We start from the raw sequence: 25,971 nt of genomic DNA, 5'->3' as shown, positions 1-25,971 counted from the left end.
ACTGATGAGCTGGAGAGTATTTTCTAAATTCCTATTCCTTGGAAAAGATATTTGAAAGACTGGAATATTGTGTTTCTTAACTGGAAAATCCTCTGGCCAATTATTTGGTGTAGGCATCTATATATGTCCATTAATAAAGTTTGCTCATTGCATTGTTCAAATCTTCTATATCTTTACTGAATTTTTATTTGTTTGGTTGGTTGGTTGACCTATCATGACTAAGAGAGATGATGGTGGATTTGAAAAGATCTTTCAGTTCTATCAATTTTTCTTTGCACATCTTTTGGAGAGACTATGTTGTTAGGTATAGGCAAGTTCCCAACTGTTATATTTCTCCAGCGATTTGTTTCTTTTACCATTACTAAGTGACTCTCCTTATTCTCAATAAAGCCTTTTATTCAAAAGTCTGTTTTGTCCATTATTAAATTAGTCAAGCCAGTTTTCTTTTACATATGTTCATTCTACATAGGTCTCAAAAATTGCATGTTTCTGTCTTTAAAAATTAGACAATCTGATTATCTATATCTTTCAAAAAATCTATTCATATTAACTGGACAGTTGGGAGTACTTACGTGTATTATGATTACTGATGTATTTGTGTATATTTTTAGGTTTATATTTTATGCTTTCCATTTGTCTTATTTTTTTCTGGGTTTGATTTTACTTCTCTTCCCTCATCTTTCTTTGCTTTATTTTGTTAAATTTCACTGAGTGTTTTCTTCCTTATCTCATTTTTTTCTTCTTTGGGTTTGGACTAGGTCAACATACATTCTATTTCTATTCTTTTACAATTTTCCTTTTAACAAGCATACTCAAAGAAGTCTCAGGTTAATCTATGTGTTTGTTCTCCTCCAGAAGATTACAATCATTACAATGCTGTAATTCTGATCCCCCCCACTTAGAGGAACAGAATTAAAGCATTTTCCAATATTTTAGTTCTACTTTTTGTTGTTGCTGTCACTGCTTTACCTTTATAGATTAATCATTATCAGTGATGCTTTTTTTTGCAGTATGCGGGCCTCTCACTGTTGTGGCCTCTCCCGTTGCAGCGCACAGGCTCCGGACGCGCAGGCTCAGCTGCCATGGCTCACGGGCCTATCCGCTCCGTGGCGTGTGGGATCTTCCCGGACCGGGGCACGAACCCGTGTCCCCTGCATCGGCAGGCGGACTCTCAACCACTGTGCCACCAGGGAAGCCCATCAATGGTGCTTTTTTATGGTGTCAATATTTGTTTAGATTTATTTACATTTTAACCTTATTCTTGCCTCACCATTTCCTTTTGCATGTGAGACTTGCCTTCTGGGATTATTTTTCTTCTTCCTGGACTTCATCCTTTTCAAGTTTCCTTGTTGTGGTCAACACTGCCTTGGTTTGTCTGTAAATGTCTTTTCCCTCTTTCCTGAAGGACGTTTTTACAGGATATAACATTTTAGGTTGACAGTCATTTTTTTTCTAACACTTTGAATATTTTTTTCCACCATATTCCGTCTTCCATCTGGGGGCTAGGTCTTTCACTTCAGGATGTGTTTTTAGATCTTTTCTTTATTTTAAGAGTTCTGCAGTTTCACTATATTACATTTAACTCTGGATTCCTCTCTTTTCTTCTCAGAATCTGCTGTGCTTCAATAATCGAAGGATTCATGACTTATCAATTTTGGAAAAAAAATTTAATCATTATTGCTTTTACCTTTGTTCTCTCCATTTTCACATTTTCGAGGTCTAATCAGACATAGCTTAGATCTTCTTCCTCTGTTCTCCATACCACTTAGCTTCTTTGTCATATGTTTTTAAAAATAATTTTGTCCTTCTATGTGAATTTTGGATAATTTCTTCAGGTCTATATTCCAAGTCACCAATTCCCTCTTCAGCTATTGAAAATTTACATTGTTGTTTGTTTGCTTCTAGAAGTTCTATTTAGTATTTTACCCCTAATTCTGTTAATTTTAAGCAATCCTTGCTTCTCATTCATTTTTAGAGTCTCTGCTTTATTTTTGCACCTAGCAAACATATTTATCTGTCATTTGTATCTAATAACGCCAATATCTCTGGTCTGATTCCACATTTTGTTATGCTTCTTGATTTTTTTCATGGTGTCTTATTTTAATTGTTTTTAATTCAATTAAGCTCATTTTAATTGATTGTGTGGGAATTTCTCCTGGGTTGAGGAGTGTGTTAGTCAGGGTTCTCCAGAGGAAAAAGAACCAGTAAGAGATATATGTTATGTGTGTGTGTGTGTGTATATGTGTGTGAGTTTATTATTATAGAAATTAGCTCACCTGATTATGGAAGACAAGCCTCATAACATGCTGTTTGCAAGCTGGAGAAACAGGAAAGCCAGTGGCATAATTTAGTTTGGGTCCAAAGGTCTAAGAACCGGGAGCACTGATGTTGGAAAGCAGAAGATGGATGTCCCACGTTGGAGAGAGAGAGCAAACTGGCCCTTCCTCTGCATTTTAGTTTTATGTAAGCCCTCAAAGAAATGGATGAGGTCCACCCTCATTGTTGAGGATAGATCTTTACTCAGTCTATGGATTCAAATGCTAATTTCTTCCAGAAACACCCTCACTAACACACCCAGAAATAATATTTTACCAACGACCTGGGCATCCTTTAGCCTAGTCAAGTCAACACATAAAATTATCCATCACGAGTGGCATTCCACTAGAGAGGCTATGGGTTTGCTTCTGCCATGTGCCTGGGACATTGCCAATCTGGGACCACATTTGATTAAATTCTTGACTTGATGTTTTTCTGACTACAAAGATAGTGGGAATTAGGGTTCAAAACGTAAATTCTCGTTAAGAGGGCTTGCTGGTAGTTATCAATTCTCAGGAGAGCATTTGTCCCCCTCCACTGAGAGCCAGGACTAAGGTATAGACAAGGTTATTAGTCACCACCCATCCGTGGGGTAGATACAGTCATTTCTTAATCATACTTTTTCTGAGGGTATGGGGCTTTGGGGTGTTGACGTTGTGGTATCCTAGCAACCTCCCACCTTGCTGAGGCCTGTGACTTTGTCTGTCATTCGCGCCACCCCCTGCCCACAAAACTCTGCAGGACTACAGGTATTTAGGTGACTTCAGGATGCCTGCCACGCCCCTGACTTCCCTGCATATCTGCTCCCATTTCACTTTTGTGTCTGAGTATTTCCCAAGTTTTCTTGCAAAATCAGCTGTAATTTTAAAGAAGAGTAACAATATATATTCTATCAAGCCCTCTTGGTTATTTTGTAGTATGAGCATTATTTCAGGATATCTAGCCTGCGCATTGCCATGAGCAGAATTCTGCTACTTATTTTTAACCTATAATAATATCGTTTTGCTTTCATTGTATTACGGCTACTCCCCTTGGTCGAGGATTCTGATTTCCACTTGTGTTCATGGAAGATGTGGTAAAGGGTGCTTAGCTTCAGAGCTGGTTGGATTCAGTTGTTCAATGCTGTCATCAAGAATTGGGTTTCTTGTCATCTCTACGCTGTGGGTTGTTCTTTTTTCTATTTTTTAAAATTTATTCATTTACTTTTGGCTGTGCTGGGTCTTCGTTTCTGTGCAAGGACTTTCTCTCGTTGTGGCGAGCGGGGGCCACTCTTCATCGCGGTGCGCGGGCCTCTCGCTATCGCGGCCTCTCGTTGCGGAGCACAGGCTCCGGACGCGCAGGCTCAGTAGTTGTGGCTCACGGGCCTAGTTGATCCGCGGCATGTGGGATCTTCCCAGACCAGGGCTTGAACCCGTGTCCCCTGCATTAGCAGGCAGATTCTCAACCACTGCGCCACCAGGGAAGCCCTGTGGGTTTTTTTTAAATTGAAGTATAGCTAATTTACAAAGTTCTGTTAGTTTCAAGTGTACAGCAAAGTGATTCACTTTATATATATATATTGTTTTCCATTATAGGATACTGAGCATTGCGCTATACAGTAGGTCCCTGCTGTTTATCTATTTTGTATATAGTAGTCTATATATGTTAATCCCAAACTCTTAATTTATATCTCCCTCACCCCACTACCCCCTTTAGTTTGTTTTCTATGTCTGTGAATCTATTTCTGTTTTGTAAATAAGTTCATTTGTACCATTTTTGTAGATTCTGCATATAAGTGATATCATGTGATATCTGTCTTTCTCTCTCTGACTTACTTCACTTCAGATGATAATCTCTAGGTCCATCCATGTTGCTGCAAATGGCATTATTTCATTCTTTTTTATGGCTGAGTAATATTCCATTGTATATATGTACCACATCTTCTTTAGCTAGTCATCTGTCAATGGACATTTTGGTTGTTTCCATGTCTTGACTATTGTAAATAGTGCTGCAATGAACATTGCGGAGCATATATCTTTTCAAATTAGAGTTTTCTCCAGAGATATGCCCAGGAGTAGGATTGCAGGATCATATAGTAACTCTAGTTTTAGTTTTTTAAGGAACCTCCATACTTTTCTCCATAGTGGCTGTATCAATTTACATTCCCACCAACAGTGTAGGAGGGTTCCCTTTTTCGCTACACCCTCTCCAGCATTTGTTATTTGTAGACTTTTTAATGATGGCCATTCTGACTGGTGTGAAGTGTATGCTGTGCTTTTTGGGGGAGAAGCTATCTTCATCCTGGTACTAGCTCCCTGGTGATGGAAAGATGGCTATCAACATTTCCTGTGACTACTTGCTTCTTCTTCCTCCAAGCACAAGGAAGAGGGTCTCTGGAAGCTCCAGCAGAAGAGTAAAAAAGTACCAGCTTCCCCACCCTGACCCCAAACCTCCGAAACCCTCTCTTCCAAGTCTCGCTGGCCAAAAGTGGGTCGTGTGTTCTCCCTGAAGCACGAATTCGGGCAGGGATGGGACTCGGCTTCTGAGCCAGACACTGGCCACGTGCTCCCCTCTAGCAGTGGCGTGGCGTTGGCTCCCCAAGCCGGCGATCTGCTCCTGGGGGATGTGTAAACTCCAACAAAAGTTCGGGAAAGTTGCCCAAAGAAGGGAAAATGAATAGTGAGAAAACAACCACAAGAGGGATGAAGGTACAGACACACATACCGCCCGGTGTGTAGGTGGACGTTGGGTTTTGCAGGAACAATGGTGCCATTCCCAGAGGGCTCCAATTATGCTATTTAAAACAGAAATGTGTGCGTCGCCACCAGAAGACCACCTGACCTGACCTATCTGCTGGAGACGGTACTCAAGGGTCTTCTACTTGGACAACCCGGACACCAGTGATGGGAGAGAGATGGGAAGGGCTGGGGCATATGCAGGATGGTCTCCTGTTGTGGATGTAAGGATGGGAGCCAAAGGAGAGGGTGGAAAGAACTTACTAGGAAAGTCCAGTCCCAGGTCACCTGCTCAGGAAGGAGCTGAGCCAACGCAGCATGTGACTTGGAATGAATTGGGCTTTCTTCTGCTTCTACCTGATTCGAAAGCAATCCACGTTAATCTGCGTACTGCAAACAGCATTGAAAAGAGCCTCTTAAAAAGAGGCAAGATTTATCTTACCCTCTTTCCTCACCCCCTGTCTCTTGCCTTAGGTGGGCGGGAAGACCTCAAGCCACTCTTGGGGACGTACTGAGGGAGGGGGAGGGACTCGGGACCTGAAGGCAGAGAAGAGCCGCCCAAGAGGACTGGGGAGGGTGCTCGGCGAGGAGGGCTGCGTCTTGGGCTCTAGTGTCCGGGCCAGCGGCCCTTGGGAGCACACTCCTGGGTCCTCTCCGAGGGCACAGAGGTCAAGCGGGTCCCCAGCGCCAGGGCTTGGCCGGGTCGTACGAGACTCGGTCAGCACTGCCCAGAATCTCCTTCCTGAATCCAGACTTGAGTGTTCGGGCGCGAAGCGCCAGCCACCGGCTCGGTCCAGGGGAAGTGGGGAGGGAGATGCGCTCCTCCCCAACCCTAAAAGGCCGGCTGGGGACGGAAGCGTCCCCGGGCTCCCTCTGGGTCCCGCCGAGAGCGCGTCCCGGGCTTTCCCAGGAAGAAACCCCTCCTCCTGCCACTCCGCCCGGACCGGCCTCGCCCGGGACTGCCGTTCCGGTTCGTCCCCTCCCCCTGCCCGAGGTGACCCGGGACCGGCGCTTGGGGGTGTCACCCTGGCCACTCGGACACCGCCTCCCGGATTAAAGCGAGAGCCGGGGAGGATCGGGGACTCCGGAGGAGGCGGAGGACGGGAGGAAGGCAGAGGGGCGGGGAGCGCCGGGCCCCGAGCTCCGCAGGTGAGCGGCGCGCGCGGTGGGCTCTCTGGGAGGGGGCGGGGGCGGGGGCTGGGGGTCCAGGGCGCGAGGGAGGCCCTGGGCGCCCCCCGCGCTGGGTGGGAGCAGCGGGAGGTGAAGCCAGGTGTGAGCAGCTCCTGCCCGGCAGGTGCGTCCTCCCGCCCGCGGGACGCACGGGGCTGAGCCGAGCAAAGTGACCTGCGTGAGGTCAGGAGGGCTGCGCGCGCCTGGGACGCCTTGGCGCGCGGGTCAGAGGCCCCCGGCTGCCCCGTTGGCATCAGTCGCCCGGGACAGGTCGCCCTGCGGGTCCTTAGCCAATTGGTAGGAGACAGGCGTGCCACGGGGTCCCTCGGGGTGCGTCCCATCGGCTGAAGTCGGCTCCCGCTGCCCTGTCCTCTGGGCCCCGAGCTGGGGACGAGGGGTGCGCCTTTTCCCTTTGGGGACGAGGAAGAGGGAGACTTGTCCCTCCTCTTCTTTGTTTTGGGAAAATCTCTGCAGCCCCGTAGTGTTACCTGAACTCCTGCTTCTTGGTTGCCTCCCGGAGTAGGGAGAAACTGGAAACTCTCTGAGATGCCGGGAGCGATACGGCCGGCGCGGCGGGGACAGGCCCGCAGGGCCCCCGGGCGAGGTGCTAACGGCTCGGTAGCCCCGGGAAGGCACTGCCCACAGCCCGAGCCCCACGGCGGCGACCCGGAGGCGACGATCAGGGCTGGGCCGCCCGGACACCGGGCACCCCTGCCCCGGGAGGAGTGGTCCTGGTCTCTAGGCGCCCGCTCCCTGCAGGAACAAGGCCAGGCACCCGGGCGCTTCGGTTCACGGCAGGACCCCGGACCGGGGCCGGGAGGCTGAGAGCGCCAGCCAGATGGTGTGCGCCCTTATCGCGGCTTCGTGGGCCCCGCGGAAGAATTGCCTTATGGCCCCAAGTTGCGTGCTTCCAGGCCCCAGAGGGCCTGGTTGTAGGTGGCCGCCGGCAGTGGCTTGAGCCCGGTCTTTTGCGAAGGGCCCGCCCCGCTGAAGGGCACAGCGCCGTGATCCCGAATCCCGAATCCGTTTCAATTCCGTTTCAGACGCCCAGGAGGAGGCAGGCCTGTCAGGTGGAATCCCAGCGGATCGTTTGGGAGGGAAAAGATTGCGACCCGAGATCTGCCTATAGGGCTGGGGTGTCCCAGGGCTCTGCCTCCAGCCTGCGAGGCCCACCCGGATTGAAGCCCGCGCGCTAGTCCCCGGGCCAAGTACGGTAGGGGGCCCGCCCGGGGCGCCAGTGCGTCCAGGCACTGCTGGCGCTCACGGCTGCAGAGAGCCAAACAAATGACGGAAAATTACAAAGGCTGCTAAGGAGAGTTTCAAGGTGTTTAGAAAACCTGACGTGAGGGGTGGGCTGTTGACTTAGCCTGGGAGGTCGGAGAAGGCTCTCCAGGAAGCGAGGATGGAGCTAACACCCCACCGCACCCGGAGGAGAATGGGGGCTGGGAGTGTGCACAGGGCTTGCACAACCAGGGGACCTGGGGGCCAGGCGCTGCTGCTGCTGAGTGAGGTAGAGGGGCTGGGGGGGCCCGGGGGATCACTGAAGGGATGCTCCCCTTTCTCAGCTTCACCAGAGGCGGGGCAGGCCTGCGTCTCCCCACCCCGGCCAAGCTAACTGGACCCCTGGGTCAAGGTTGAAAGGCCAGGGGGCACCAGCAAGCACTCAACACAGGGTCCGGGAGTTGCGGTGGCGGCCTTTGCCTGGAGATCGGCCGCGGACACACCTCCCTCTCTGCTTTGAAAAATATGACCTGGTGGGCAGCAGGGGGCTTTCTCATGACTCCCAGTCTGTTCGGTCCCCAGCAACATCTTTCTTATTGACGCCTCCAAAGTCGGTCTTCTAGCAAGTTTGTGTAGCTGCCGGGAGCCTACAGAGCCCGGGAGATGGCGTGGAGCTTGGCCCCCTCGCACCCTGGGCTCAGTTGCCTTAATTGTAGGAGAAAGTTGGGCCGCACTGGTGTTGTTATGATAACAGCGAACGTGGATGTGGCGTTTTCTTCCAGCCAGGCATCATTCCAAGCTCTTTCTGATAACTCAGGTGAGAGGAAACTGAGGCAGAGGGGTGACATGACTTGCTCCAGGCCCCAGGTCCTGTAGGGAGAACTGGGGATGCAGGCAGGCCACCTGGCTCCAGGGGAGCTGAGCGATGCCTGGACCCCTCGTGGGAGAGGGGCTTGCTCGCCAGCCAGGCTGGCTTCACCATAATCCAGGAGCAGAGCCCCACCTGGGCTCCGTGCTGCCCGCTTCCGGGGTGACCTGGGCAGGAGAGCCTGGGGCAGTGCGGAGGGTTGACCTACCCGAGTGATGGGGCCAAGGGTGAAAATGTCTTGCAGGCAATGAAGCCTAGACACACGAAGGACATATGTCGGTTGTCATCGTCGTCATCCTGTAAGCATACTGGCTGCGACTCTGGGCCTGGCCTGGGGGCACGGGGGCCTATCAGGATGTGCAAGCCAGGGCTCCGGGCTGGTGTCTGTCACTCTTTTCCACCTAAGCCTGGGGCAGGAGTCCTGGGGGGCTTTGTAACCATTTGAGGTCATCGCCTTGGTTTCAACAGCTGCATCAGACTCGGAAGGAACAGGAAATCTATTCTTTCTAAGCCCCCCAGAAAGTTCCAGGCTTGGGAACCAGGGGTCATGCCTGAGCCTTAGGCAGGGAAGTAGAAAGGAAAGGCGACTGGCCCAACATACTGTCTGGTCAGCCTCGCTTACCTAAGGAGGGGAAGCTGGCCCTGCTTGAGGGGGCACGGAGAAGGGGCACTCAAGCCCCACATACTCATCTGCCCCCGGCCGCCCTCCCAGCTCTGGGTCTCCTGGGCTGCCACTGCTTTCCCCAAAATTGCTGAGCCTCTGCTGCCCTTCCTGGTCCCTCTTCAGTTTCCAGGGCACCTGCCAGGGGACCCCTGCCACTGGGCCAGCCCCAGGACAAGCTAAGTGGCCTCTGGGTATAGGGAGCAGGGGTGTCACACACCTGAGTGCTGAGATGTGAATTGGGCCAGGCTTGGTGAGTCCCTTCCTAGCTCGGGGAAGGGGAGCCCTATATGTAGGCCATCTTGGGGAACCCTGGCTTGCAAGCCCCCAGGGGCTGTAGGCCTGGGTGTGTGGGAGGGGACTCCGGGTGCCCCCTGTGCCATTGACCATCCTGGTCCCAACAGCACATGGAGTAGCAAAGGGCTCGGCCGATCGCACAGGCAGTTCCAGGGAACAAGCCAGAGACAGAGCTTGAGGTCAGGAGGAAGGGCAGATGACCAAGGACTTGGTTTGCCCTGGCCACTGGACAGCGGTCGGGAGAAGAGGAATTGGGAGCGTGCAAAATGTCACGGGCAGCCTTAGAGGCATCCAGGGAGAATGGCAGGTGCTGAAATTCTGGTGAGGGTGCGGGCAGTTCCTTGGACTGTAAACTGGATTTTGAAGAGGGAAGGTGACCCAAGGACAGGCTTTTTGCTCCTGTTAGAGGCAAGTCAAGGAGAAGGAGGGAAGGACTTGCTGTGGGGGGAGACTGCAGGCCTTTAGTTCGTGTGTACCATCAGGCATCAGTGGGGCGGGGTAGGGTGCGGGAAGGGTGAGGGTACAGAAGTGTGATATGGCATCAGTGGGGTGGGGTAGGGTGCGGGAGGGGTGAAGGTACAGAAGTGTGATAAGAAAGAAGGAAACGTTTGAAAGGCACCAGCTGAAGTCTAGAAATTCATGCAAGGGCAGAGTGGCCAGAATCATTGGGAGATCAACCAGGTAGGCCTGGGAAGAGAAACCGTGGCCTTCCGGTGGACGTTTGTTAGACAAATATTTTCTAGTGAGCTCTGATCTGGAAGACGAGACTAAGCCCAGGCTTTGTGATTACTTGTTTGCATGTGACCCCATGTCAGAATCCCTTTAAGGTCCTTGATTCCCGAGGGGCCCTCCTGGCAGGGCTCACTGGAGACTTGATCTGTACATGGGGCACATGGAGCCTGTGTTTTCTAGGGATGCGTTTGGAGGTTATCTTTTGCATTTCCTATCAAAAAGAATAAAAGATTGTCGTGTCTGGCCTCGCAACTGAAGCCTAATTTGGTTCTAGAATGTGCTGGAGAAACGAGCTTCCAGTGTTGGATCAAAGTTCTTTTTTTGGTTTGAGGAACTGTTTTCTTCCAAGGCAACCCAGTCGATATTGAAACGTTCTCATTGTTGGAAACTTGGTTTCCCTGGATTGAGTTAAATCTGCCTTCCTGATGTTTCTGACCATGTTGATCCTGGATTCTTCCTTTGGATTTTCACAGAAAAATATTGAGTCCCCTTTCCACACAGCAGTCCCTTAGCTGCTCTCATTATGTTATTCCTGAGGGCTCATCATGTGAAGGGCACGGTGCTAGGACACGTACGCACTTAATCCTGGCAAAAACCCCGTTGACGTGTTATGCCCATTTCACAGATTGACTCGGGCAAGTTCTTCAAACCTTAGACAGGGGCTTTTGCACTTTGTTGAGGCCTCCTCCCTCCTAGAGGGATTGGGACACCTCTCTGGCCTGTCTGTCGCACTCGGCATGCAGTCAGCTCTGTACGCCTGGACGTGTGAGGTCACCCACATCCTCAATTTGGAGGCTGTTTTTGTCCAGGTGCCGGCTTTCCGGCACTCTCTCTCTTAAATTTCATCTTACTCATTTGGCCTTTGGAATGCAAATATATATATATACACGGGAATGTTTTCTTTGTATGGTACAAAGCTAGATTTGAAAAAAAAAAAAAAAAAAGGACCAGACCCAATTCCTGCCCTAAAAAGTTTGTAATCTCGTTTGGACCATGAGGCATTCATAGAAAAAGAAACTTGGTGATGCAGGCAGTACTTCTGAACTGCTGTCTCTCTCTCCCTCTCCCTCTTTCTGTCATTCCTGTGTCAATCACAGTGTGTGCCATTTTGCTAATGGTCTATACTTGTTTATGTTGAACTGTTAGTTAAATCCACCACAGTCTGTTACCTTCCCTCTAACAGTGCATTTTGCCTCCAACAGGACACGAAAACATCTTTACACGTAAGGTGATTTTGTGCAGTGGTTGAGGCATAAGGGGTTCCACTGGTCATGGATCATCGGATAGGGAGTGTCTGTTGGTGTTGCTTGCTTTGGAGTTTGCAGAAGGGATACTGAAACTGAGGTCAAGGGAGGTGGAGCTTCTTTCACCCATCACACCTCATCACACCACCAGCATCTCGAAGGTACATGGCGGGGCCCAGTGCAGGAGCCCCTATGTGAACGGTGTGTCGGGGGAAAGTCAGTGGAGCCTTCATTATAGGGAAAACCCCTGACCCCCAGATGGGGGTCAGTATCTATGAGGCTGACCTCATTTGCGTTGGTTTGGTAGTTTTCAAAATAAACCTCCAGCAAGTGCGTTCTGAGGTCCAGAGGAAAGACACTACAGTATAAGGAGAGGCTCTTCTTGTTTGGAAATAGCTCCATTACTTCGTGGGAAGCTGGTAGGATTCCACGGCACCGTCCTGTTGAGTGGTGGCCGGGCAGGTGACTCGAGGCATGAGTCAGCCCTCTGAAAGGAGAGCCCGGGGTGGCCCGGGACAGCCGTGCGCTGTTGTGTGACTCAAGTGGGTGAAGTTGGAGCGGGACCTCACCGGGAACAAAGAAGGGGACCAGGCTTTGACACACATGCCCTTTGTCGCTTCAAGGAAAATTGCTTCATTGAGGCTGGCTTTCTGGAATCCAGGGCAATCAGCTCTGTCCTTTAGCTGACAGGAAAGAACACTGGAGAAGCAGTGTTGTCTCTCACCATCTGGGCTGTCTTGCTCCTTTCAGAAACCAGTTAAAGAGATTTACTATCTTGTGTGGGTGTGGAATTGCCTGTTTCGAAGATGAACCACGTGGAACGTGATCTCCTGGTCCTTTTAGACAGCAGTACGTCTCCCGTCAGGTCCAGTTCCCGAGGGAGATATTTCCCCCTTCCTTTGTTTTTGGCCACAGAGAGTTAGAGGTGGCACGACTCTCGTCTTTCCTTCCAAAGTCCATGCAGCCGATCTGGGCACGCTTGGTGTTCTGGGTTCTAAGGGTTTGTGGGCCGTGGGATCGCTGGGTGAGATAGAATTGTGCTGTGGTTACTTCTGGGTCCTGGGCTTTTACGGGACAATTCCCGGCCGCGGCTCCCGGTGCCCCTGGAGCTCCTGGCTTCCTAGTCTCCCGCTGTTAGGGATATTGAATGAATAGGGAGCGTGGATTTCGGGCATTGATTCATCACTCCTTTCAGAGGGCTCTTAAACTGGGAAAGCCGCCAGTGGGATCAAATTTTCATTTCCTGAAACTTCAACCAACCCTATAACTGGCGAGATAGCTCAGAGGCACAGGGAGTGACAGCCACCGAGGGCAGAGAAACCAGGGGTGAGAATGTTCTCTGGGGCAGGACTCGCCTGAAACTAATGCGAGGAAGGTGAGAGCTTTTCCTGCTTAGACTATGTGTTGCCGTCAAGTCTCAGAACCCTCTCTCTTTACAGAGCAGACGATGTAGGAAAGGTTATTAATATGTGATAATCACACCCACTTAAAGGCTTAAACGTCATATATATTCTGAATGGTGATCTCTTCCTCCTGTATATCGCTCAGATTTATTTCCTCGTGCTCGGAAAATTGTTGACTCTTTTTTTAAATCTTAAAAAAATCTTAAAGCTATCAGTACAAACTGGTTCTTTTATTTTATCTTTGCGTGAAGAGTAAATAAATGATCTGCTGCATCTTTCTTGTGACTTGTTCAACGAGGTTTCCTGAGGTTAAACAGCCATACTTATATTTTTATTTATAGCAAGTTAATGTTGGGTTTTTTTTAACGTCTTTATTAGAGTGTAATTGCTTTACAATGGTGTGTTAGCTTCTGCTGTATAACAAAGTGAATCAGCTATACATTTACATATGTCCCCAGGGTTTTCTTTTTCTAATGTAATGAGTCAGAGAATAATTTCGCTCTGGAGTCACGCAGTGCCCGGCAGGAGCTGGCTCTGTTGCCTTTGGCTCCATTGGATTTTCAGAGCCGGTGGAGTTGGTATCTTGAGCACCCTTTCCAGATGTAAATCTGCAACTGCGACCGATCAGGCCCATCCTGCCTCTGTGGCCTGTTCAACGTTTATCAGCTTTATGATCACTTTTTTTTTTTGGCTGTGTTGGGTCTTTGTTGCTGCACATGGGCTTTCTCTAGTTGCAGCGAGCGGGGGCTACTTCATTGCGGTGCACGGGCTGCTCATTGCGGTGGCTTTTCTTGTTGCGGAGCACGGGCTCAGGAGTTGTGGCTCGCGGGCTCTAGAGCACGGGCTCAGGACTTGAGTTGTGGCTCACGGGCTTAGTTGCTCTGTGGCATGTGGGATCTTCCCGGACCAAGGCTTGAACCCGTGCCCCCTGCACTGGCAGGCGGATTTTTAACCCCTGCGCCCCTAGGGAAGCGTATGTAGCACTTCCTGTGTTCCAGGCACTAAGAGCTTCTTTATCAACTCACTTTACACCCCTAACAGCCCTGTAGTGGGTGCTACTGTTAACCCCTTTTGCAGACAAGGAAACCAAGGCCCAGAAACATTAACTGAGTGGCCCCAGGTCACTCACCCCAGGTAGTGAGTGACTGAGCTGGGGTTTGGATCCAGAGTCTAGTCATCGTGCTGTCTGCATCTGCTGTGTGCCGGGCACTTTATAGATGAAAAATGATCAGACCTGATCTGGCCAGCTCTGAAACCCAGAGCTTTCTCACTGTGGATGGGGTCCTGTGGAGGCGTGATTGTGAAGGCCGTTTCTTGGAGTATTGTTTGGTCAATTCAGGGCAGCCAGGGGTGGTGGACAAAGGCCATTCTTTGCTTATGATGGGAAGAGTGAAGTCAGATAAGCCTTTACTATAAAACTTTTTATGTTGATGGTCTTTCTAGATAACTACTGTTCACAAATGTCAGAAAACAAGGTGACCCAGGGCTTTCTTTTCATGACCGATATCCTTAGAAACCACCCAAATGGTTAGTTCTAAACTTCTTTCTTTTCTGGATTTGGGATAGTGAGTGGAGTAGCAGGCAGGTATGGATGTGTTTTTTGTTTGTTTGTTTGTTTGTTTGTTTTTGCAGTATGCGGGCCTCTCACTGTTGTGGCCTCTCCCGTTGCGGAGCACAGCCTCCGGATACGCAGGCTCAGTGGCCATGGCTCACGGGCCCAGCCGCTCCGCGGCATGTGGGATCTTCCCGGACCGGGGCACGAACCCGTGTCCCCTGTATCGGCAGGCAGACTCCCAACCACTGCACCACCAGGGAAGCCCAGTATGGATGTGTTTATGGAATTTCTAAATATATTTGTTCATTAAGGTTGGGGCAGTTCTATACGGATTATTTGAAAAGTCAGGTGTGGCCTCCATGTGGGTCTAAGCTCTAGACCACCTGCTCCACGCTGGGGACGGTGGTTGCTCCATTGTCCCAGTGGATGCCCTGCAGAGTCTTATCACCCCTGCCATGGCCTGGGCACATGGGGTGTCTGCCTGTGCCCTCGCGTTAAATCCTCACTTGAGCAATCCAGCATGATGGTTGCGTCCGCTTCCGTCCGAGATTCAGAGAGGTCAGTCGCCCAAGGACACCTCAGGGTGTGGCACTGTCAGGAGTTGACCCGGATTTTTGCCTTCCTTCCCCGCCACCCGACTCAACAGTCTATAAGTCCCTGTGCACATTTCTCTCTTCCTGGATTCTCCTTTCGGTGGAGGTGACGTCGGGGAAGTCTGGGCTTCCGGGTGGGAGCTGGGTGAGTGCCGCAGGCCCTGAACTTAACAAGCAAGTGGGTCCCCGTCTTCTTCGGGATGAGCAGCTGCAGGAGGAGGTGGTGAGGTGAAGGCGAAGGTGAGCGGGCAGAACTGCCGTGGCTCTGGCGAGAGGGGATCCTTCTACTGCATTCTCCATTCATCGTGTGCAAACTCACCAGTACGGAAATAGCACAGTCTTGTCGTTGTTTCTTCTAGGTCAGCTTGGACGTTCCAAATACCTCCCTTTACCTGATGCTGCTGATAAAATCAGGATGGCTTTAAACTCAGTAAGTGGTTAATCATTACCTTCCTGGCCTTTCCTCCGTTCCCGGTTCCTTCTGTTATTTCCAGCTATGTGTGCGAGTCGGCATTTTAAGTCCTGCTTGCAAGACTGCCTTTGCTCCCTGGATGCTGTGAAGGCGTTCTTGGGGTGAGGGGTGAGCAGGGGCTGGGCGGGGGGAGCCATGTGACAGCTGCATAGCGGGAAGTCTCAGAGCTCTCGGAGGGGGTGTGGATGTGTGATTCTCCCCTGGGCCTCTTCTCTTCCTGCTCAGATTGGGGTGGGGCGAGGGGACAGGGGTGAGGGTGTGGGGACAGATAGAGGCAGGACAGTGGTGAGAGGGAGTGAGTCCTGGGGAGAAAAGCGCGCTTGGGATACCGCCAGCCAGCAGAGCACAGAGTCGCCTTGCTTCCTGGTAGCCTGGGACAGGCTATGGCGGTGTGGGACACTGGGCTGGCTGCCCCTCTCCCTGAGACCCTCTCCCCCAACAACACACACACTTTGGAGACAAATGCACTATCTTTATTCCCCATCGCATCGCACTCATCGTCTTATACCTGGGAATAAGCGCGTTTAGTAGTTATTCTACTGGTTAATGACAAAATTCTTCTCTCTCTTCTATCTGGAAAACGGACGTTTGCTTCCCCTGCCCCTTTATTTAGTATTATGTATTTATTTATATTAGAGCCTTTTTAAATTTTAAATCCACAGCACAGGAATTCACTGGGCCGAACTGCCGTGACTGCTCCCACCTTTCCTGGGAAGGACGGCACGTTCTTAGATGCTTCAGATAGAGGCCAAACGCCCGTGCCGCTTTTTGGCCTCTGGCTCCCCCATTTAGATGAGAGATTACATTTCGTATTCCCTTTCTGTTACTGCTCTGGTTTCAAAGGTAATCTTTGGACTCTGGAAGGGGCGCGTTGGTGAGTTATTAAACTCGCATTCGGCCCCTTGCTTTCTAGTCGCGCTGCCCTGGAGGCCCTGTTTAAAATTCTCAGCATCTAGTTGCCTCTGCTCAGAAGGCTGGTCTTCTCTGAACTCTCAGTCAACAAGGAGCAAGGCGACAAATCACTGAGTGGGCAGGAGTGTTGCATGTGGACACTCAGATAAGAGGGCAAGCGTGGCTCCCAGAGTGGCCCAGCCAGTGGGCGGTTCAGGGCGGCTGACGCAGGACAAGGTGGCAGGCTGCTGGGGTCCGGAGTGTCCGATGGGGGGCAGGGCCCGGAGAGGGCAATTTTTAAGTAGGCAGAGGGGGAGGGGAGGGCATTCTCAGAAGATGGAAACCAGCCAAAAGATGGAGCTGAGAGGGAAATGGAGTAGCTGGGCCCCCCCCTTCCACGTTTGTGCGTGTACACACCGTGTCCCAGAAGTTCCACTGACAAGGACGGAGCTGCTGAACTCCACACACTCTCAACATAAACGCACGTGCCCTAGAAAGATGCCCGTGGGAGCAGATCTGCTAGCCACCGCCCCAGTTGTAAATCTTTTAGGTAGATTTTTAAATCCCTGTCACTCACGTTCCTGTCTGCAAAATGGGTATATCCATCACAGCTGTACCATCTTAGGGGGTTATGGTCACGCTTCAAGGAGGGCATGAATACAGATGCCCGAAGCAGGTGAGTTCTCGAATGTCAGCTCTTATTATTCTCATTATAATTCTGGCATTGCTAGTCCATAACTTTGTAGCCCACTCTCAGGAGATAGGGTATTGTCTCATTCCCAGACTTCTACACATTTTTTTACTCCTCAGTCTCAATGTCAGCCATTTGTTTTTTTTCTTTATTTCAAAAGATGAATAGTAAACAAACAAACAAACCCCAAAACTATTGCCAATTAATTGGAAACGCTGGTGAGTTTTCATTCTATGTGAGTTCAGTGATTGGCATAATTAAAGATGCCCTAAAAGGATCTGCAGCGCTGACCCAGCAATCCCACTCCTGGGCATAGACCCTGAGAAAACCATAATTGCAAGAGTCATGTACCACCATGTTCATTGCAGCTCTATTTACAATAGGCAGGTCATGGAAGCAACCTAAGTGTCCATCGACAGATGAATGGACAAAGAAGATGTGGCACGTATATACAGTGGAATATTACTCAGCCATAAAAAGGAACAAAATTGAGTTATCTGTAGTCAGGTGGATGGACCTAGAGTCTGTCATACAGAGTGAAGTAAGTCAGAAAGAGAAAAATAAATACCGTATGCTAACACATATATATGGAATCTAAGAAAAAAAAGGTTCTGAAGAACCTAGGGGCAGGACAGGAATAAAGACGCAGACATAGAGAGTGGACTTGAGGCCATGGAGAGGGGGAAGGGTAAGCTGGGACGAAGTGAGAGTGGCATGGACATATATACACTACCAAGTTTAAGATAGATAGTGGGAAGCAGCCACATGGCACGGGGAGACCATCTAAGTGCTTTGTGACCACCTAGAGGGGTGGGATAGGGAGGGTGGGAGGGAGACGCAAGAGGGAGGGGATATGGGGATATATGTATATGTATAGCTGATTCACTCTGTTATAGAGCAGAAACTAACACGCCATTGTAAAGCAATTATACTCCAATAAAGATGTTAAAAAAAAAAGAATCGGCAGCGCTGTCCCAGTGTCTTGTCTGAGTGTGATGGGGTGTACATTTAACCTTTAGGATAATTAGGGTTTTGTATCATTCATCTTCTTTTTTAATTTTTTAAAAAAATGTTTAGTGGGGTATAGCTGCTTTACAATGCTGTGTCATTCATCTTCTTTTTAATCATTCAGGGGTCACCACCAGGTGTCGGGCCTTACTATGAGAACCATGGATTCCAACCCGAAAGCCTCTACCCTCCGCAGCCGCCCATGGCGCACCGTGCCTACGCGGGGTACCCGGCTCAGTACTACCCGCCCGCAGTGCCCCAGTACGCCCCGAGGGTTCAGACGCACACCTCGACACCCGTCATCCTCATGCAGCCCAAACCCCCGTCAGGGCCAGCATGCACCTCAAGTAGGACCCTTTTTGCATTTATTTCCTCTAATGGAGCCCGAGTTTTGGGTCTGCCTTCTCCGGTGGCCCGTCTGCCCCACCCGCTCTGGTGCCAGCTCTCCTCTGTCTGCCGGGCTGGTCTGGCTCTGCATACCTCTCCCCTCCCCCACTCTGGGTCAAAGCTGTGGGCCTGGGTCTCGCCTCCTGTGGGCCTTTGGGGGCCTCCCGGCTGCTAAGACCTTCATCTCCCACTAATGCTCTGGTACTGGCTTGGCCTGTACCACCCAGGGTGGTCTTTCTAGCTGGGCTTCTCTGAACTGCTTCTTGTCTGCGTGGTTTGTCGCTGAATCTTCCTGAGTAGATGGTAAACCCCCAATGCAGGGAGAAACGATCTAACCTTTCTCTGTGTACCATCCCCTGGGCACTGCAAGTCACGTTCAAGGTGCTCAAAGAGTAGCTTGTGTATCTTGTGTTTGGTGAATGAAGTGGCCGGTGGAATTGTTGTACAGAAGCATCTTCAACATTTCTCTTGCCTTGAAGGGTCTTGTAGCCAGACCTGACTGGGCCACGGAGGAGGGTTGAGGGACTGAAGGTGGTGTGTCCTCTGCCCATCACCTTAATCCCATATCTTTCTTATCCTCTCATTCATCTCCTTTCTTTGCATTGCATTTTATCTCTTCTCCCTCCAGACCCCTTCCCGTCACACCGCTCCCCAGGTTTTAATGCAGGCTAGTTGATGCGGTGAGAACTGCCCAGGCAGGACAAGTACTGCCATTACTAGTATGAGCGCAGAGCCAGTACAGTGGCTGGACCAAGGAACATTTTCACTGATAATGTTTTCATTTTAATTCGTGAGATACGCCTACCTACGTACACAACTTGCACCGTTAAAGATTAGTGACAGAGTGAATTTCCACGTGCCACCACCCTGCCATAAATAATGGCAGTAAGGAATAGTGAATAAGACCCGTACCCTTTGAAGACGCCCCTCCGCAGACCACTCCAGCTCTTCACAAGTGCCGTCGCCCTTGGATTTCTGCCTCAGTCCTTGCCTCTGCCTCCTTCGCGCTTCATAGGTGGCTCGTCCATCCTTCCTTCTCCGCACCGCTACTCTCTTCCATTCCTGTGTTTTCTGCCCCTGCTTCTTTCCTGTGTGGTTCTCTTTCCCTCCATTAATTTGTCTTGGATCAAGGAAACACTTGTCTCTGCGCTGATGTCTTTCTGGTGGTGGTTGGTAGAATGAGGCCAGTGGCTGCTACTCGGGGTGATTTTGACCCCCAGGGACATCTGGCAATGTCTGGAGACAGTTTTGGTTGTTATAACTGGGCTGGGGGTGCTACTGGCATCTCCTGGGTAGGTGCCAGCGACCCTGCTAAACATCCTCCAGTGTGTAGGATGACCACTCCCCCACCAAGAATGACCCAGCCAAGATGTCCGTGGTACCCAGGCTGAGGACCCCTAGTCTGAGCCTATCATGGTCTCAGCTCTTCCCTCTCTTCCCCGACACTTGGCAAACACTGGTCGGTCTCCACAGTTTTGCCTTTTCAGAATGTAGAGTTGGAATAATCAGCATGTAGCCTGGCAGAGCCTTGACAGTATTTTGCAAGCTACTTAAACAGCACAAACTCAAGAGAACCCCAGCAGGAATACAAGGGAAATTTTTATCTTAATGGCTCTCGTGGTGTTATCAAGAGTCGTAGGTGTTTCACATTGAACCGAAAGGCATACACATGTGAATGTTTGGGGTTTTGGAGGACTGACGGTCAACAGTCTTGTGCTACTAATAGTTGACACTGGACACGATAGGGCTTTTGCACCGACAATTGACAACAATGAAGGTAAATGACTAGTCAGTTATAATTACACTCACAATCTCTACCATTGCAAACCAGAACCCAGTCATGTCTGATCGACCAGGCAATGATTCCGAAATGCCTGTCCCCCAGAGGTGAGATCCGGGGCTCCCGCTGCCCAAGCTCCTAGTGAGGGCTGGGCAGGTTGTCACCTTCTCAACGAGAGGTTCAAGATACCTAGTTTAATAGCCCTCAACTCACCAGGCACGTTATTTTATCTTGGATAAGATAACACATAGGGAAGTCTCCTAAAGGAAGACATCGTCCTTGACTAATGGGTCAAATTGGCCACTTGGAATTTCCCCTGAGCTTCCTTGGTGACCCTGCCCTGCTTTCGGTAAGTGCCAAGTCCTGATAATGTGGCTGGCGGCACATGGAGCTCCTCAGGCCGGCGGCTGTGACCTCACCCGTGAGCCTGTGGCACTGCAGACTCACGCCTCCTCTCCCCGAGCTGAGTCAGAATCTCTGGGTAACAGGCTCCCCGGTGATTTCTAAGCCGGTTTGAGCACAGACTGTGGGATTGGCAGAGCATGGTAACGAAATGAGAGGCGAGGCTTTGAGCCCCCATCAGATGGGTCAGCTCTGGTCTCTCAACCCCAGAAGCTGAACGTCTTGTTCTGGTGGACTTCTCAAGGCAAGAATGTGCACAGGTGGGGTGCAAGGCCCCCCCGCACTGCACCTCTGCAGCCTGGGTGCCCTCCTGTATGAACTAAGGGGTTGGAGTGTCTGTGTGAGCACCTTCGCCCCGATACTTCCCTCTGCCTCTCCACCTATCCCAAGGGATCACTGGGCCTGGAGCTGCTCTCTGCACAGGAACTGCTGAGGGTGGTGGTGGTGGGGGCCTTCCTCTGAACCTTGGCATGACGTTTGGCCTACACTCTGACCGACAATGGCGTGTTGGTTTGTTTTGACTAGAGAGCGCTGGTGACTTTCTCCAAAGACTTGCATTCTTAGCTGAAACGTGAGCCCAGAGTTCCTGCCCCCAGACCCGGGAGCGATGCCAGCGCTGCCCAGTAGAACTTCCTGCAGTGATGGAATGTCCTGCCTCTTCACAGTCCAGCGCAGTAGCCACTGGTCACATGGGATTACCGAGTAGTTGAATTTACCGAACGATTTAATATCGTTTAACGGTAATTAATTGAAGCGCAAAGAGCCACATGTGGCCAGTGACTGTTTAAATGAGTCAGTGTGACTCTGTCCCATCCCTCCCTAAACCACCTTGAGGAAGAGGCTTTTTTCCCGCTGCCTTGGGTACCACTGACATGGAGATGACGGTCTGAGGACATTATTATTATTTTGTTTGTGCTTTATAATCACCGGAACAAGGTATGTTTCCTTTTTTCAGCCATTTTTTTATTCATCATTTATTTGACTACCTTCAGGCCCTACTTGTGGAAGACCTTAATTTTAATGTATGTTGCTTCATATCACGGCTTCCTGCTTCGGTTCTCCAGAAAAGCCTAAAGTTCAGGGCTATGGAAGAAGTAAGACCTCCCAGGATACGTTCGTAAAGAGAAAACTCACATTTTTAAATGTATAAGAAATGATTATTCCTTGGTGGGATATACCATATATATTTGAGAGTCTAACTTCTAAGAAACTTGGCGACTAAGTTGTTGACTCGACTCTTTTCTTCCAGGGACTAAGAAAGTCCTGTGTGTCACCTTCTCCCTGGGGGCCCTCCTGGCTGGAGCAGTCCTGGCCGCCATGCTGCTGTGGAAGCTCAGTAAGTGCAGGACGGGGCCAAGTCGTGGTGTGCCGGCCCTTTAGTGGCCCTACTTTCCGGGCTGGGGGCTCACCCACAGCCCCTCGTGAAATTTCTCATCCCTTTCCTCCTGTTTGGTTATGTGATGCGTGAATAACCTTTCTCGGAAGCGGCCGATCTCGTTCGCATGCGTCCTCCCGATCCGTGGGTTGTCAAGGTCCCGCGCCCTTTGTGTGTGATGTTGATACGCGTGGGAGAAGCACGTTGAGTCTACCCCGTGCTTCAGGGTACTAGGTGGCACCCGGCACTCGTGAGCACAGTGGGTGCAGCACCTCGGGGCCACACCTGGTCCCTGTGTCTCAGCGTACAGCGGTGGCTGCCACAGGCCCCTCCTGTACCCACAGCCAGGTCTCCTCCATCAGCCCGGGGCAGGGTTTGTGGATCACAGGACTCACCTGTGTGGCAGAGAGGGCGGGTGCTGTCCAGATCCGAGGCTAGGGGTCCTCCCCTGAGCAAAGTGACAGACCCGAGGGGGTCGGGATCCCTGCGGCCGCTCCCTGTGACGTACGTTGTCGGCAAGGACTCATCCCCTCCTTTTACGGTAAAGGAGGAAAAGCTCACTCCCTCTTGTCACCTGGGTGCTGGGAGGTTTTCTCGGTTTCTCAGCCCGACGGACATCTCCCTTCCATTTCTCTGCCAGTGGAGGACGAGTGCTTGGGGATGGAATGCAGCTCCTCGGGGACCTGCGTCAGCCCCTCTCACTGGTGCGACGGCATCCTGCACTGCCCCAGCGGCGAGGACGAGAGCCGGTGCGGTGAGTGGCGGGGCCGTGCCGGCTGCCTCGGAGGGGGACCGCTCTGCCCCACCACAGAGGCCACAGCAGGGCAGGCGTGACGGTGTCAGGCCCGTGTCCCGAACGCCGAGCGTTCCACAACTGAATCCCTTCCTGAAGGCTGAGCCTCGCGTCTAAGCCCGGGTTTCAGATGACGGGACAGGCCCAGAGTGGGCGAGCGCCAACCCTCCACCAGCATCGCACAGCATGGGGGAAGGGAGACCACAGCCCAGGGCCAGGCCAACCTGCCTGCCCCAGCTGCCACGACGTCACTGAAACAGGCAAACTCTTTAAGACATAAAGTTGGGAGTGGGCTCTGCGTTTTCTAAACAAGCTTCCTTTCAAGTGATCTATGTTGTCACGGGGTGGGCACCTCTTCTGCTTTTATTATTTTCGATGAATTATTTCATGGGTGGTAAAGTGGTCACGCCAGGGAAAATGATGACCCTGGCGTTGAGGACGAGGCTTGTGTTAATACCCACTGAGGGCCGTACCCAGAGCCTAAAGCCTGCTGCGTCCTCTGGGAGCTGTGTTAACTCTGAATGCAGGTGATACCGGACAAAGGCCGGGCTCTACCCCACCGCTGTCTTCCTTCTGCAGCCATCCCGGGGGAGGATGGATCTCCCGTACATCCCGTTTCCAGGTCAGGGCACCTGTGTGAGAGGCAGTGCGGACTTGGCCGTGGAATCCTCAGGGGTGGGGGTTAGGCCAGAGCTCAGCCTCTGCACCATCTGCATGGACCTGCGTCCACGCTGGTGCCTTGGCCTCTAAGTTCCGACCTCCTGCAGTTCCTTCCCAGAGAGGGTTTGCCCTTGGCAGTGACTCACTCACTCTGTAAATTGTTGACATAGTGACTTGCCTTTATTTTGGTGATAATATATTTGTCACCATTTTCTTAAGTAAAGCAGGGAGTTTTTGAGGTTGAGAAGACGTGGTTAAGCTCTCAGGCGGAATGACATTTGATGTTTCCCTACCTGTGCACGTGCGTGTGTTGATAAATTCTAGCAAGACAAACTCATGTTACCTGGAGAGACTTTCTCTCTCTCTTCTTAATACTGAAGTTGTATTTATTTAAATACTTTAAGAGTTAATGTACTCAAATAGATCATAATTCAGGAAGTCCCTAAGGGTATGCAGTGAAAAATCTCATCTCCCCCATTTCACATACACACATAACACACACACACTCACATACTCACACATAGTATATACTCACACACTGTGAGATAACAGAGTGTATGTATTGGTCTCTGCCCCCAGTTCCCGGCACAGGGCTCCTGAAACTCTGATGATTCCGAAGTGAAAAGACCACCAGCAGCATCTTTGGTTCTAGTATTTCATCCTTGACCCCAGTTCCTGACACAGAGCTCCTAAAACCCTTGTCATTTCCCGGGTGATAGGAGTGTCTTTTGTCCTAAGAACGCGACTCTTGGTGGGCTCCTGAACGGCTCCTGGATGGGGGCTGGTCATGGCAGAGAACAAGCTTAGACTGTAGCTCCGCACCCCACTGTCTTGAGAGGGGGAGAGGCTGAAAATGGAGTTAATCATCGAACATGCCTACGTGATGGAGCCTCCATAAAATCCCAAAAGTACAGGGTTGGGGAGCTTCCGGGTTGGTGACCCCATGAAGATCTGGGGAGACCGGTGTGCCCAGAGGGCACGGAATCTCCCGCCCCTCCCCACATACCTTGCCCTGTGCTTCTCTTCCTCTGGATGTGCACCTGTGTCCTTTATCCCATCCTTTATAATGAACTGGTAAACAGTAAGTAAATGGTTTTCCTGAGTTCTGTGAGCTGCCCTAGCAAATGAATCGAAGCTGAGGAGGGGATCGCGGGAACCTCTGAGTTCTAGCTGGTCGGTCAGAAGCACAGGTGACAACCTGGACTCGGGGCTGGCATCTGAACTGGGGGGGATGGGGGAAGGGGGAGGAGGGCAGTCTTGTGGGACTGAGCCCTCAACCTGTGGGAGCTCACACTATCTCCAGGTAAAGAGTGTTAGAATTAAATTGTAGAACGCCCAGCTGGTGTCGTGGAGAATTGCTTGGTGTGGAGAAAACCCCCTACACGTTTGGTGACCAGCCCTGTCAGGAGTGACAGGTTCTGTGTGGGCAGTAAAGAAGACACACGTGAAACAAGGATGTGAGGAAGAGGAAAGAACAGGGTAGTTTTTCTAACACACACACACACAGACACACGCACACAGACACACACACACACAAGCCTGTTCATCAGCCAATCATGTTTTTTCCTTAGGGGCAACGAATAAGAGTATCTTGTTTCTCCGTGCACAGAGTTTTTGCACGAAAATGTAAATATGTGTTTGCATTGTTAATGTGTCCATCTCCCTGTGGTTGCCATCCAGCTGACTCCACAGGACTTGATGACACATCCTGGAAGTCACTTTTCTGCTGGGACGTGAGCCTCCCCTTTCCCTCTGTTGCACTCCAGAGTTCCCATCCCCCCCTCCACCCGTGCCCTCACGTACAGTCGCCCCTGTTTGTAACATCTTGCATTGGGGTGGTCCACGCATTGGAAGTGATAAGTCGATACTGATACATTGTTATTGACTGAAGTCCTTAGTTTACATCAAGGTTTACTCGGTATTGCAGATAAATGTACAATGTATACATCTGGACAGTAGGTTTGGACAGGTGTCTAACATGTATCCACCATGACGGTGTCATACAGAGTAGTTTCACTGCCCTAGAAATCCTCTGTGCCCTACTTGTTCATCCCTTACTCCCCAGCCCCGAGTAACCACTGATCTGCCTACCGTCTCCGTGGTTTTGCCTTTCCCCAAGTATCTTAGAATTGGAGCCCTTTCAGATGCTTCTTTCACCGAATGATGTGCGTTTAAGGTTCCTCCACGTCTCTTCATGGCCTGATAGCTCAGTTCTTTCCAGTGTTGAATCGTAATCCATTGTCTAGATGTCCTCCAGTTGGCTTATCCACTCACCTGGTGTGTGGAGTCACTCATCACAGAAGCAGTAGGAAATGATCAGACCAAGGCTGGTCCTTCCACAGCAGAATGAGCCCCAGATGCCAGGCCCTGAGCAACCACTAACCTACTTTCAGTGTCTATAGATTTCCTTCTCTAGACGTTTCACAGAAATGGGATCACACAGTGTGTGAGCCTTTGCGTCCGGCCTCTTTCACTCAGCAGAATGTCGTGGGTGCCGTATTGTGTCAGTGTTTCATCCCCTTTCATGAACGAATAATACTGCATTATGCGGATGGACCACATTTTGTGCATTCATCGGTAGATGGACATTTGGGTCGTTTCCACCTTTTGGCTCTCGTGGATGAAGCTTTCACGAACATTTGTGTACAATGTTCATTTTTGTCTGAATACCTGTTTTCAGTTCTTGTGGGTGAAGGGCATATTTTGCGGGGCAGGGCTGGATTCTCGGCATCTCTCAT

At 50.7% G+C, this 25,971-nt stretch overlaps 1 protein-coding gene across 1 annotated transcript in view; it reads left to right on the top strand.

Annotated features, from left to right (window-relative positions):
- Positions 1-6,099: 6,099 nt before the first annotated feature.
- Positions 6,100-25,971, top strand: part of TMPRSS2 (transmembrane serine protease 2) — a 32,910-nt gene continuing 13,038 nt past the window's right edge. The window contains exons 1-5 of the mRNA XM_065876229.1: positions 6,100-6,179; positions 15,134-15,204; positions 17,961-18,183; positions 21,655-21,741; positions 22,421-22,534. Of these exons, the coding sequence (XP_065732301.1) occupies positions 15,190-15,204; positions 17,961-18,183; positions 21,655-21,741; positions 22,421-22,534 (439 nt within the window). The 5' untranslated portion in view covers positions 6,100-6,179; positions 15,134-15,189. The remainder of the gene's footprint in view (positions 6,180-15,133; positions 15,205-17,960; positions 18,184-21,654; positions 21,742-22,420; positions 22,535-25,971) is intronic.

The sequence above is a fragment of the Phocoena phocoena genome, chromosome 4 (assembly GCF_963924675.1).
Source record: "Phocoena phocoena chromosome 4, mPhoPho1.1, whole genome shotgun sequence".
NCBI classification, from domain to species: Eukaryota; Metazoa; Chordata; class Mammalia; order Artiodactyla; family Phocoenidae; genus Phocoena; species Phocoena phocoena.
Note: the sequence above shows the minus strand (reverse complement) of the source record. Positions and strands in the feature narration are given on the sequence as shown.